General features: G+C 53.2%; 1 protein-coding gene across 3 annotated transcripts; it reads right to left on the reverse strand.

Moving 5' to 3' along the window:
* Hook2 (hook microtubule tethering protein 2) lies at positions 1 to 11,847 on the reverse strand. Of its 3 annotated transcripts, XM_052728513.1 has the most exons (22): positions 11,672 to 11,847; positions 11,115 to 11,200; positions 10,972 to 11,044; positions 8,563 to 8,613; positions 8,347 to 8,479; positions 8,161 to 8,228; positions 7,776 to 7,838; positions 7,285 to 7,365; positions 7,016 to 7,176; positions 6,799 to 6,939; positions 5,828 to 6,029; positions 4,807 to 4,917; positions 4,634 to 4,721; positions 4,435 to 4,504; positions 3,745 to 3,882; positions 3,580 to 3,667; positions 3,349 to 3,383; positions 1,834 to 1,916; positions 1,653 to 1,756; positions 637 to 747; positions 497 to 568; positions 1 to 407 (listed from the first exon to the last, which is right to left on the reverse strand). In XM_052728513.1, exons 1-22 carry the CDS (start codon positions 11,714 to 11,716, stop codon positions 258 to 260), a joined length of 2,154 nt encoding a protein of 717 aa, XP_052584473.1. In that variant the 5' UTR covers positions 11,717 to 11,847; the 3' UTR covers positions 1 to 257. The 3 variants fall into 3 exon arrangements, with proteins under 3 accessions (XP_052584473.1, XP_052584474.1, XP_052584475.1); XM_052728514.1 differs by lacking the exon at positions 10,972 to 11,044 and having other exon boundaries at positions 11,672 to 11,829; XM_052728515.1 differs by lacking the exons at positions 11,115 to 11,200; positions 11,672 to 11,847 and having other exon boundaries at positions 10,965 to 11,015.
* Between the last annotated feature and the right edge of the window lie 521 nt (positions 11,848 to 12,368).

A 12,368-nucleotide genomic window follows, 5' to 3' on the forward strand; every position in this document is an offset into this window, starting at 1 on the left:
TGACAGATTTAAAGTCTTTATTCTTTTAAAATATAAAATCAGGCTTTTTCCAGGTAATACATGAGGCCCAGGAGAAGAATCAAGGAGAAGAATCACATTGTTATAAAGAATAGGCCTACACCTGCTACCTGCCTCTCCCCTTCTTTCCCATTTAAGGAAGCAAAGGGCAGAGGCCATAGCCTCAGTCAGGGTCAAGGCCCCAAGCTGGGTACCACATGAGCTGGAAGACTCCAGCAGGCAGCGGAAGTTGAGGTCTGTCAGTGCTTGTCAGTGGGGCGAAGGCTCAGAGAAGCCAGGCGTCCCAGGGGTCCTCGGCGTGCATTGGTGGCCAGTCTTTGCTGTGCCAGGAAGGACTGGGCGTGGGCAGGACCCTGCTCTTCCCCAGCCCGTTGCTCCAAGGCCATGCCCTAGAGAGGCGGTATGATTGACAGGGAGTAAGTGAGCCTACCTAAGCCATGTGAGCCCGATCCACCAGCCATGGAGGCTGCCCACTCACCATGCTGTACCAAGCACTAATGAGCAGCTTTTCCTCCTGCTCCCGCTGACTCCGACTCTTCTCATAGTCCACCTGCCAGGGAAGCAAGAGTCAGGGGCTTGGGTGTGCTGAGGGCCCCATGGAGGGACGAGACTACCCACCTCCAGGTGCCGTATTCTCATGTCTCGCTCCCAGAGCTGTGACCTCAGGGTGTGGAGTTCCTGGGACACCCCAGGGGGTGGCTGCTGCTTGGGTTCCAGGGTCTGAATGACCTAAGGATTAGAAAAAAAAAATCACAAGAGAGTGAGCATGATTAGAATGATAGTGACTTTCTGTAGTCCTGGGGACTGGTTGAATTTAAGGTCTCACACATGCCAGGCAACACAGCTATATCACTAGCACTATTTTGTTTTGTTGTTTAAGACAGGGTCTCATTCAGATTAGGCCTCAAACTTAAGATCCTCTTTCCTCTGAGTCACACTTGGATCTTTTTCTTTCCATCTATCTATCTATCTATCTACCTATCTATCTATCTATCTATCTATCTATCTATCTATCTATCATCTATCTGAGACAAGGTCTCTGTATGCAGTCTGGCTGATCTTGAACTCATGGAGATTTACCTGCCTCTGCCTCCCTAGTGCTGGAATTAAAGGAGTATATATCACCATGTCTGACTCTTTATTTTCCATCCTGCCTAACCTTGCAGAATAGTTGGGAACACAGACAGACTTGAACTACTCAGGCCCCTTGCTTTGGCTTTATATTATATATTTACTTATGTTTTGGAATGCTAGGGACTGAACCCAGGGCCTCCTGCCTGCTAAGCAAGTACAGTCAGTGAGCCACATACCCAGCTCCCAGCTAGTAGATTATAGACAAGCACTCTATCACTTAGCCACATTTCCAGAAACTCATTGGTAGATCTAAGACAGAAGTTCTACCACTGAGCTATGCCCCAAAGCTTCTCTGCAGACCCCTTGACACACGGAGTACAAGGGACAGACAGCCCTTGGCAGCAGCACCATGCAGAAGCCTATGATATATCATGGTGTGGTGTGAAGGGTGTGAATGCTGAGGGCAGGGATGTACAACTGGCAGGAGATGTGAACTGATGGGAAGCACAGGAAGTAGGACCTGAGGCAGGAGGGGCCCGGGGGACACCGAGCATCCCTACCGTGCGTGCCTTATCCACATAGCGGCGGTAGCGTTCCTCCATGGCCTGCAAGTCTGCATCCTTCTTTTGCAGGCTGTTCTGCAGCTCCTCAATCCGACGAGCCGCTGCAGAACAAGGTCTCTAAGTTGCATGCTGCGCTCTAGGCTCCCTCTAGCCCTGGCTACTGCTGAACCCCACTTACTACTGCTGTCAGTGGGAGGCTCCAACTCCTCAATGTATTCGCGCTTCCTCTGAAGCTCCAGATCAGCCTCATGCAGCTTCTGCCTGTGGGCATGGAAGAAGTGGATAACCTTGGACTGGCATCCCTGCCTGTCTGTCCGTCTTTCCATCCATCCATCTGTGGTATTGGGGATATGACCCAGGGCCTTGTCCATGCTACACAAGTGCTCTACCACTGGGCCACACCCCAGCATCTCACTGAACTCTAGGCCGAATCTCTATAGCAGATACACTCTCCAGCCCACTGGCTTCTCTTTTCTCCTAGTGGTGTCCCAGTAAGTCAGAAGCTTCATTATGGCCACTAAGACCTCCTTGCTCTATCTAATTATCTCCCCATTCCATGGTCCCCAAGTTGGTCTGGTCCGGTCCTCATCATCCATTCCTTCTTCCCTGGCCATCCTCTTCTACTTTCAATACCTCAGTTTCATTCTCCACCCAACAGCCAGGGTTGGTATTTTGTTTGGGGCTTTTTTTTTTTTAAGGATTTATTATTTGTGTGTGTCTGTATGGATCTGAGTGTATACCACATGCGTCTGTGCCTGGGGAGGGAAAAGAGGGCATTGGGCTCCCTGGAGCTGGAGTTACAGGTGATTGGGAGCTACCTGACATGAGGACTGAGATTCAAACTCAGCGCCTCTGGAAGACCAGCAAGTGACCTTAACTACTGAGCTCTCTCTCAAGCCCCAGGGCTAGCTCTATTTTTTACTTCTTGTGGTACTAAGAATAGAACCCAAAAGCCTTGTGGATACAAGGCCAGTGCTCTACCACTAAGTCAGAGACATGGCCACTTGGCTGGGGGTTTGGCCCGTGTCAGAGTAGGCAGTCCCTGTGTGTGCCTTCACCATTTGCCCCTCCCTTGGCTTGAGATAGTCTCACATAACCCAGGATGGCCTTGAACTCCTGCCCTCCTCCTTTCTCTCCTGAGTGCTGGAATCACAAGCCCATACCACATCCCCTACTTTTTCTAAAAGAGATTCTGAGCCAGGCATAATGGTACATGCTATGAACACACAGAAGGGAGGTTGAGGCAGGAAGATTACAAGGCCTCGGCCAGTCTGGGCTACAGAGAGAACCTGTTTCATAATAAAACAAAGGAAAAGGTTAAGATCACTGCTGTTCCTGTAGAGGACCCAAGCATGGTTCCCAGCACCCAACTGTCCTTTAACTCAAGTTCCAGGAGATGGGAGGCCTTCTTCTGAACACCATGGGCATATGTGGTACACAGACAAATCACTCACACACATAAAATAAATAAAATTCAAGCAAACGAAAGATCATACTTGAGAGTTTACACCTGTAGCCTCAGCGCTTGGGAGGCAGAGGGCCAGGAGGGCAGGAACTCAAGGCCAGCTTCAGTTATATGACATCCTGTCTCAAAGACTGAACTTGACCTAGCTGACTGGATCTCCTCACCCACAATTCTCCACACCTTCGCCCGAGGGTTCCCACCCCAGGGGTGACGGCTCTCTGCACTTACAGATGATCCTCCAGCTTCCTCTTCAGCAGGGTGGGCTGGGGGAGAGAAGCAGGCAGGGAGTGAGGGATGGGGGACAGGTCTGAAAACCTGTGCGGGTAACGATGGGGTGCCTCCCTGGACCGTGGTACTCACAGTGGCCTTCATCGGGCATCGGGCAGCAGGGGTTTGGGGAGAAAGGAAGATTACTGGGGGGCACTACGAGGGCCAGGCAGGGAGGAGGTGGGCACTCACGTCCTCAGCCTTGGCCCCCTGCTCCTGCAAGGCTTTCTGTAGATCTTCCACCTGGGCCCTCAGCTCAGACAGCTGCTGCTGGTTCAGCCTGGTGGGGAAGGGCGCTCAGTACTTGCGCTTGGTCGCGTCTGCAGATCTCCTTTCCAAACTAAGCAGGGCTCTTACCGGTGCTGCGCCTCCAGCCCATGGCGTGCACGGTTGGCCTCCTCCAGGTGGCGCTGTAGCTCCTCCTGTCTCTCCCGGTCCGCGGCCTCCTGCTGGCACAGTCGCTTGTTCTCCAGCTGAAGCCGCAGGAGCGTCTCCCTGAGAACAGGTGACACTCTGGGTCGAACGTTGCCTTGGGAAGAGCCCAGCCTGCCTTCGGGTAGGAGTACTGAAGACCCGGCTCCGGGGGCTCAGGCTCTGGGGGCTGACGTGGGCTGGCTGATGGAGGACTAGGGAGGGAAATCAAAGTGGGCGGGCTCCAAAGAGGTGCGCGGGTCGGGGTGGGAGGATTAGAACACTTGCATCCAGCTGTGGAAACAGTAAGAGCTAGGGTGGGGTTACCAGAGCAGGGTAAATGGAACTGAACCTAGTAGGGGCTCCAGTGATACCAGGGCAGGAACCTGGGTCTCAGATCAAAGTAAGCAGAGCTAAGATGCAGGAATTTTGCATCTGAAGCGAAGCTATGTGGATTGGACTTAATTTGTGCACTGAAAAGCCTTTGAAATAGAAGAGCCCGTGGCCAGAGCAGAAGCAGGAACACGGAAGCCTAAACCAGGCAACCAAGAGGAATGGTAGGCTTGCACTCTGAGAGTGGGGCTGAGCAAGAGCCTAGCCTGGATGGGTCCAGAGCCTTAAGAGGTCCCTGCATACCTGAGCTCCGCAGGTAGAATCTCTGCGGCTAAGTTTTCAAGGCCAGAAGGGGTAGGATCCAGCGAGACGTCTGAAGAAAACAAGAAATCTTCAGGTTTCTGTGCACCCGCAGTCTCTATCCTGGGGTTCTCTTTTCAAGGGTCATCTTTGGGGGCTAAAGTACAGCCCCAGACCACCCCAACCCAGATCTGAAACTCACCAGCTTGAGTCAATCCCCTCGGCTGCAGCTGGGCACAGCGGAGCTCCTCATTGGCCTCCCTCAGGGAGTCTCTCTCCCTCAAAAGCCGCTACAGTGACAGGATGCAAGATGCCCGTTGGACCTCCTGGGGGATGGGCTATCCCAGGACACACGGGGCAGAGCCTGGGCCTCACCTCCTTCTCCTTTGTCACCAAGTCACACTTTTCCTCTAGGTTCCGGCATTCAAACAACCATTTCTCGGCCTTCATGGCCTCTTCCTGCCACTGGCCCTGCAACTCCTGCACCTGCGAGAGAGGAGTGGGCTGGAGACTGGCAGATGGAAGCCATCAAGCCTGATGACCTGAGCTCCAGCCCTGGAACCCACAGGGGAGAAAGACAAAACCACCTTCTGCAAGTTGTGTTCTGAACCCTGCCTGCACACTCACACACATACACAAAATCACACACAAAATAAATAAAATGTAACTTAAGAAAAGAAGGGAAATTAAACGCTGGAGAGATAGCTCAAGAGATAAGAGCACTGGCTTCTCTCTTCCAGAGGATAGGGGTTCGATTCCCAGCACCCATGTGGTGGCTCACAACTGTCTGTAACTCTGGTCCAAGGGGATCTGATGCCTTCTTCTGGCCTCCATGAGCACCAGGCACACATGTGGTACACAGACACACATGCAGAGGAAACACCCATACACATAAACTGTTTGGGGTTTTTTTGTGTTTGTTTTTTCAAGACAGGGTTTCTCTGTGTTGCAGCTCTGGCTGTCCTGGCTGTCCTCAAACTCAGAGATCCACCTGCCTCTGCCTCCCAAGTGCTAGGATTAAAGGTGTGCTCCACCACCAACTGGCTCTTATTTATTTATTTATAAATTTATAAGTAAATTTATGTGGCCGGGCAGTGGAGGCACAAGCCTTTAATCCCAGTACTTGGGAGGCAGAGGCAGGTGGAGGTGCAGAAGACCCGGTAGAACTAGAAGAGGGGTGGAGCCAGAAGAGGGGTGGAGCCAGAAGGGACTTGGTGGTAACAAGAAGTCAGGAGGAAGGTGCTCAAGAGAAGTAGTGGGGCTTACAAACCCAGCCAGGGAGGGGTGCGCCTAGAGGGCATGGCCTAGTAATACAAGGGGGACGGCTACAGAGCTGTGCTGGGAGTGGACTAGAGTGACGGGTCCAGCCGTTATGGGGTGGCGCTCCCTGCCTTACCTGCCTGCGCTGGGTCTCGAGCTGGGCACGCAGGGATCCCGCACGGCGCAGCTCCTCTTCCAGCTGCCGCGTGCGTTCCGCATGGCCCGCATTGCTCTCCTCCAGCTGGCGCACCTGCCGTCTGAGCTCCCGCAGCTCACCCAGGCGGCGACGGCAGCTCTGCAAAGTGGCCTCCAGCTGCCTTGCACGTTCGGAGGACTGCCTGAGAAAGGCATGGGGAGTGGAAATTTCAGAGGTCAGCTGTGATGTTGGGCAGGGAAGGGTTTCAGCCTGAGGGATTCGGGGTCAAGGTGAAGGTGTCAGCCAGGTCTGTAGTTCTGGTAGGGGTCATTAGGGTAACAGGTTATAAAGGAAAGGTTCTCCGAAGTGGAACTGCACAGACATCGAAGAACTATGAGATAACAGAGTGAGTGATAAGGACACTTTGGGGTCATGGGGAGCTTCGAGGAGTCTTCAGAAGCGAGGTGGGATGGTTCACTGGGTGTGTTAGCATTCTAAGAATATACACGGCTATAGGAGAGGTCTTTGGAGATACAGAAGGCACAGCAGGTTCACAGGGGCTGTGATGATACAGTCTTAGAGGACATTCTGGAACCCAGGGGCATGATGGGATCCAAATGGTGCAGTGGGGTCTGCAGAATACTAATGGAGGGGCTGCATTTGTGCTGTCGGGTGTTGGCTAATGACACTGTAAAACCAAGGGGCTCCATGGATCCAGGAGGTCTCTCTGTAGTGGGCCTTAGTATAGCTGGAAGCACGGCCTCCTTTGGGCCATATGGCCCAAGGTCATGGGAGAAGCAAATACCAGGACACCTTAGTGGCACTGTGTGGTTCAGGCTAGCATGTTGGAGACCAGGAGGTATGGTGTGTAAGTGCACTTAGCATTTGGGACTTGGAGGTGCCACAGCACTGGAGAGCATTCTGTGCCAACGCTGCAGGTGTGTGGTGGGCATTCAGGACCTGCTGCCTACCGAAGCTCGTCCATCTCATCCTTCAGCGCTTGTGCCTCCTGGGATAGGCTGCTCAGGGCTTGGTTCTGTTGTTGCAGTTCAGTGACCTCCCGCTCCAGCTCCATGCAGCGCAGCCGTTCATCTTCACGGCTGCTCTCCAGCCTGGGGTGTCGGGGGAGGCACATGAGGGTGCCCTTTGGCCCCAGTGCCCTGCCCCCCCCAACCCAGCTGACCATACCTGAAGTTCTCCTCTTGCAGCTGTTCCAGCTGTGACTGCAGGAGCAACAGCTTCTTAGCAGTGAGGCCTGGAGCACTCTCCACTTGCGAGCGGCCCACCCGCTCCCGTAGGGCAGCATTCTCTTGTGCCAGATTCTGCTTCTCCTCCGAAAGGAGCACAAGCTGTGGGCGGGGAAGACAGGTGAACTGGAGCATGAACCAGGTTTTATGTAGGTAGGTTTATGCACGAGGCCCTTTTCCCTCCGCCTCACCCCCCTCCGCCTCACCCACCTGCCGTTCTAGATCCAGGTAGTGTTGCTGAAGTTCATCACCCTCCTCTACCTCCTCACTCAGGAAATAGTATCTTCGGGACTGAGGAGATGGACAACAGGTGGGAGATGAAGGAAGGGCTTGGGGCTCCAGAAGGGAGGAAGTAGAAAAGCTGTGATTTCCAGGGGCTCTGGGAGGGGTCAAGGAACCCCAAGATCTAAGAGTGGGCTGGGGTCCTAAGAGGATGGAAGAAGAGTAATTTTCTAACCCCTGAGATGGGGCAAGGCAAGAGGCTAAGACTGGAGAAACAGAGATGGTCATTTAAGCTTGAGAATAACAAGCCCCTTATCAGATGCTCTCCTGTGATCCCAGCTACAAGGAGGCTGAGCCAGGAAGATCTAAAGTTCACCCTTGCTGCCTGGACTACATAAGGACAAGCCTTTCCACCTTAGCAGGCAGAGAATCAGGGGCAGGGCGGGGTCACGACCTTTAGCAAGTTCCTCTATCTTTACCTGTGTATCAAAGTTCCCATAAGTCTCCGGCGACAGGGAATCAGGAGTGTCTTTTGTCATGAGCTGTGGAAGGGGGCATTGTGATGAGCTAGGCTCTCTGATACAACCTTTAAGGCTTCTGCAAATCAGCCAAGGAACCTCTCCTGCCCCTCCCCAAGGCTAGTTTAGCCTCATGACTCCTGCGCAGAGGCTCCCTCCAATGCAGAAAAAGGTCAACACTTCTGAGGCTACAGAGTTCTGACTTACAGCCGACATACACAGATCTGGAACTTCTGACTTCTAGGCAGAGGACAGACCTTACCAGGCAGGGCAGGGGCTGTGCCCAGTTGCCCAATGTCCCCTCCCCTGACACTTCTGGATTGCCCCAAGGGATGCTCTCACCTACCTCCTGGATGGCTTCCATCACTACATGTTGAACAGATTCCTCCAGTGTCATAATTCTCTGGATATACTCTGGGGACAAAGATGGAGGCAAGAGGCTGAGAGCAGACGTGGGTTGGAGAGAAAAGGACATTCCCCCAGGTACCCTCTGGGGGGGCTCTGACTTCCTCCCCTCTAGCCCTTCTCATACCCTCTTTTTTCTCACAACTGATAGCACAGCCCAGTACCAACTGAAGCAGTTTGCCAAGCTCTGCAGGATCTGCGAGTTCACCAATGAGGCTCACATCTGGAAGGTGCTGTTCTGATACAGGATGCCCCAGAACCTGAGAACACAGAGAGGAGATGTCAGGACACATAGACTGAACTGTCTCCCAACCCAGCCCCCAAACCCCTTTGCAGTACTCACATCCTTTGAGTAGTCCATCAGGCTCTGTAAGATCTTCTCTAGTTTCCTGACCTGGTGAGGCCAAGGAGTTATCTACACATGGAGGTCTAGAGCAGTGCCCCCAAATCTGTCCTCACTCTCTCCCCCTTCAATTTCCTTTCCCTGCTTATCCCCTAGTTGTTTGGTCCTGTTCTAAATATCCTTCTCTAGGGCTGACCTGCATGCCTGTACTCGGTGTTTACCTCACCATCTTTATTCACAAGTCCCAGAATCCAGTGGTTTCTCACTACCTGGCACTACTAATGTCATATCTCACTTGGATGCCTGTACCCACTGCTTCTCATCTCCCACCTTTGTGTGTGTGTATGTGTGTGTGTCACACACACACATATACACGCACGCGGGAGCAGTGGGGTGGGGGTGGGTAGGAGTTCTGGTGATCAAACCCAGGGCCTTAGGTATGGTAGACACGGGCTTTCCACGGAGCCACTCCCTACCCTCCATAGGATCTCCTCAGCAGGGCTCTCCCACCGAGCCCTGCTCCTGCCCCTCACTGCTGGACTCCAGGCAAGCTGCTGCCCCACTGAGCTGCTTTCCCAGCCCTTCATCTCCTACTCTTTTTTTTTTTTATTATGTATACAATGTTCTGCCTGCATGTATGCCTGCAGGCCAGAAGAGGGCACCAGATCTCATTACAGATGGTTGTGAGCCACCATGTGGTTGCTGGGAATTGAACTCAGGACCTCTGGAAGAGCAGCCAGTGCTCTTAACCTCTGAGCCATCTCTCCAGCCCCCTCATCTCCTACTCTTGCTGCCTGCACCCCACTTCCCCCCAAGAAACTAGGGGAGCTTCTAAATGGCTGAGCCAGGTTGTGTCTTTCTTTTGCTAAAATCATTCCCTGTTTTTCCATAGTACTTAAAAATAGAATAGAAAGGCATAGTGGCCTCTGCCTTTAATCCCAGCACTTGGGAAGCAGAGGCAGGTGGATCTCTGAATCTGAGGCCAACCGACCTACAGAACAAGTTCTGGACAACCAGGGATACACAAAGAAACTCTGTCACAAAAAAGCCAGAGAGAGAGAGAGAGAGAGAGAATCCATTCTGCCTCCCTGGCCTGCTAGGCCCTTGGTGATCTCTGGTCCTCCAGGACTTGATCCATGCCTTTCTTCTGACCTCTTCACTACTCCTCAGCTCATTCCCACTTTAGGGATCTGCAATCACTGCTCCCCAGGCATGGAAAACCATTTCTCCAAGTCTCACAGGGAGATAAGCCCATCTCAAGAAAGCACCCACCCATCTCCTTTGTTTTTGTTTTTGGAGTTTCTCTCTGTGTATCTCTGGTTGTCCTGGAATTCACTCTGTAGCCCAGGCTGGCCTCGAACTCACAGAGATCCCCCTGCCTCTGCCTCCTGAGTGCTGGGATCAAAGGCGTGCGCTGCAACCTCCCACTGTTGCTGCTGTTGTTTTTTAAGATTTATTTTATTTTATTTTTTGTTTATTTAGTTTTGGTTTTTCAAGACAGAGGTTCTCTGTGTAGTTTTGGTGCCTGTCCTGGAGCTCACTCTGTAGACCAGGCTGGCCTTGAGATCCACCTAGCTCTGCCTCCCGAGTGCTGGGATTAAGGGCATGTGCCACTGCCACCCGGCTTATTTTATTTTTTAAATTACTGTGCGTGCGTGCGTGCGTGCGTGCGTGCGCCTGCAGAGGCCAGAAGTGTCAAGTCTCCTGGGGTTAGAGTTACAGGTGGTTCAGAACTGCCTAATATCCTAATATCTGTGCTGGGAATTGAACTCAGGTCCTCTAGAAGAACAGTATTCATAACCACTAAGCCATTCCTCCACCCAGTTTTGTTTTTTGAAACAGCATCTCTTGTGGCTCAGAATGACTTCTGGTTTGCTATGTAACCACCAAGGTTGACCTTGAGTTCCTGATCCTCTTGCCACCTAAGTCCTGGGATCCCATGTATGCCACCTGGCCTGGCTACCACTCCCACTATACCCCCTGATACTAGAGATGGAACCCAGGACCTTGTGTAGGGTGAGAAAATTCTCTATTGCTGAGCTACATTCCTGGCCCCCTTTTTAAAGTTTTGAGTCAGGATCTTATTAAATTGCCCAGGCTGATGGAGAATTTGCCATCCTCCATACCAAAATAGCTGGGATTATAGGCATTTGCCAACATACCTCTTGGAAGTTAACATTTGTTTGTGTATATGCTTTTTGCCCACATCACAAGAATGATGGCAAGTTTTTATCTTACTGTGGGTGCTCAATATAAAGAACAAAAATAGCTTGCTGATCACCAGACATCTGGACCTTTTCCTGGCAGGTCTGCCTGTCCATTATGCAGGACATGTGTCTAGCTGTCCCTTTACGATCACCTCATAAGTCCATTCTCTAGTTATTCCCTAGTCATGAGTCCACCTGTCACCTTCGACCTCCAGCTGGGACTTGGGTCCTCTGTGATGCCCTGGAGCCATGCGTCGCTGAACCAGGAAGGGTCTCTAGGGGCGGAAAGGTGGGATGAGCTGGCTGGGGAGCCCTTGAGGATCCTCCCACTCAGCCCCAACTCACATCTGATTCAGCACATGGGCTATGGCGAGTCCGCTGCTCAGGTCCTGGGGGCTGGCACAGGGAGGTGGAACTTGGAACGTCTGCAACTAAAGGGGGCCGGAAGGGGCAACAGGAAAATTCAAGATCTGGAACACTTCTTTTGCAGACTTCGCCCCAGGCATCAGACACTTTACAGGGTTGGGAGGGCACTAGCCTGCAGCTCCACTACATCAATTCTGCGGGGGCGTGGCTTCTACACACCTGGGCAGGAGGGGGCGTGGCCTCATTTCACCAATCGGACAAACCCTGCAAGTCTAAGTCAGGGCGTTACCAGAGTCACCTGGTCCCCACTGCTAGCTAACATGTGACCAGGCCTGTGCCCCAGAAGGGCAGGGCCTCACCTGTTCTTGCCTCTCAGGCCTACCCACGTGACAGGGGCAGGTGGTCGGGTCAGAGTCCAACGGCCCAGCAAGCCTACGACCTATTCCTCCTTCCAGCACCAAGACAGAGGAGAGAGGACCACGACAGGGCAAGAAGAGAGGGCACACACCTGACCCAGCCCCGCCCCCCAGACCTACCCAGGTGAGCAGAGACCCGCATAGCTCGGCCTTGTCCACACTCATGGCTCCGGATCGAATTCGATCCGGGCCAAGGAGCCCCGGAGCGCAGCAGCAGCCTCCGGGTCCGCCACCAGCGAGCGCCCGAAGCCCAGACCTCCCGCTCGGCCTAGAGCGCCGCCCCGCTCCACCCCGCCCCCTAGGCAAGGCTCCGCCCCAGACACGTGATCTCTTCCAAACGAGCACTTGCCTCTCCCCCTGCCCCCCGCCCCCTCGCCATCTTGGGTACGGGACGCAGGCGGGCACACATTCTGCCGCTAGGTGTCGCCGCTTTGACCCAGCCGTGCCGATGGGAAAGTGGTGGCCTCGGCTCCTCGTGACCTCGGCTCCTCGTGGCCTCTCTTCTGGGTGGAGTGGTCCTCATGATCCTGCTAAGGCGGATCTGCGGCACCCAGTTTCAGGGGCACATTCATGTTCTTTCCTCAAAGCTGAAAGAAATCCTCCTGTTTAGCCGCGTTATGACCCGAGCCTTTCTTTATATGAGCGGAGAGATATTAATAAATGAGGCTTCCCCGGAGCAGTGACGCTGGATCCTTCAAGAAGGAACGGGTGTGGTCAGGAGCAGGAAGGGTCCCGCAGGCACATATCCTGAGTAGAGGATATACCCACTTGCCCAGCCTGGAGTCGCCTTCCACTGAGCTCCCTGCTCCTTCCCGGC

Source organism: Peromyscus californicus, unplaced genomic scaffold (genome assembly GCF_007827085.1).
Source record: "Peromyscus californicus insignis strain IS unplaced genomic scaffold, ASM782708v3 Scaffold_8__1_contigs__length_139910024, whole genome shotgun sequence".
Lineage (NCBI taxonomy): Eukaryota > Metazoa > Chordata > Mammalia > Rodentia > Cricetidae > Peromyscus > Peromyscus californicus.

Bases quoted from the DNA above. Each gene is read 5' to 3' on its own strand.
- Hook2 (XM_052728513.1), bottom strand. From the start codon at position 11,716: ATGAGTGTGGACAAGGCCGAGCTATGCGGGTCTCTGCTCACCTGG. The intron at 11,201-11,671 runs GTAGGTCTGGGG...GGCCCCCTTTAG, and splicing joins GCGGGTCTCTGCTCACCTGG to TTGCAGACGTTCCAAGTTCC. The intron at 569-636 runs GTGGGTAGTCTC...CTTCCCTGGCAG, and splicing joins TGAGAATACGGCACCTGGAG to GTGGACTATGAGAAGAGTCG.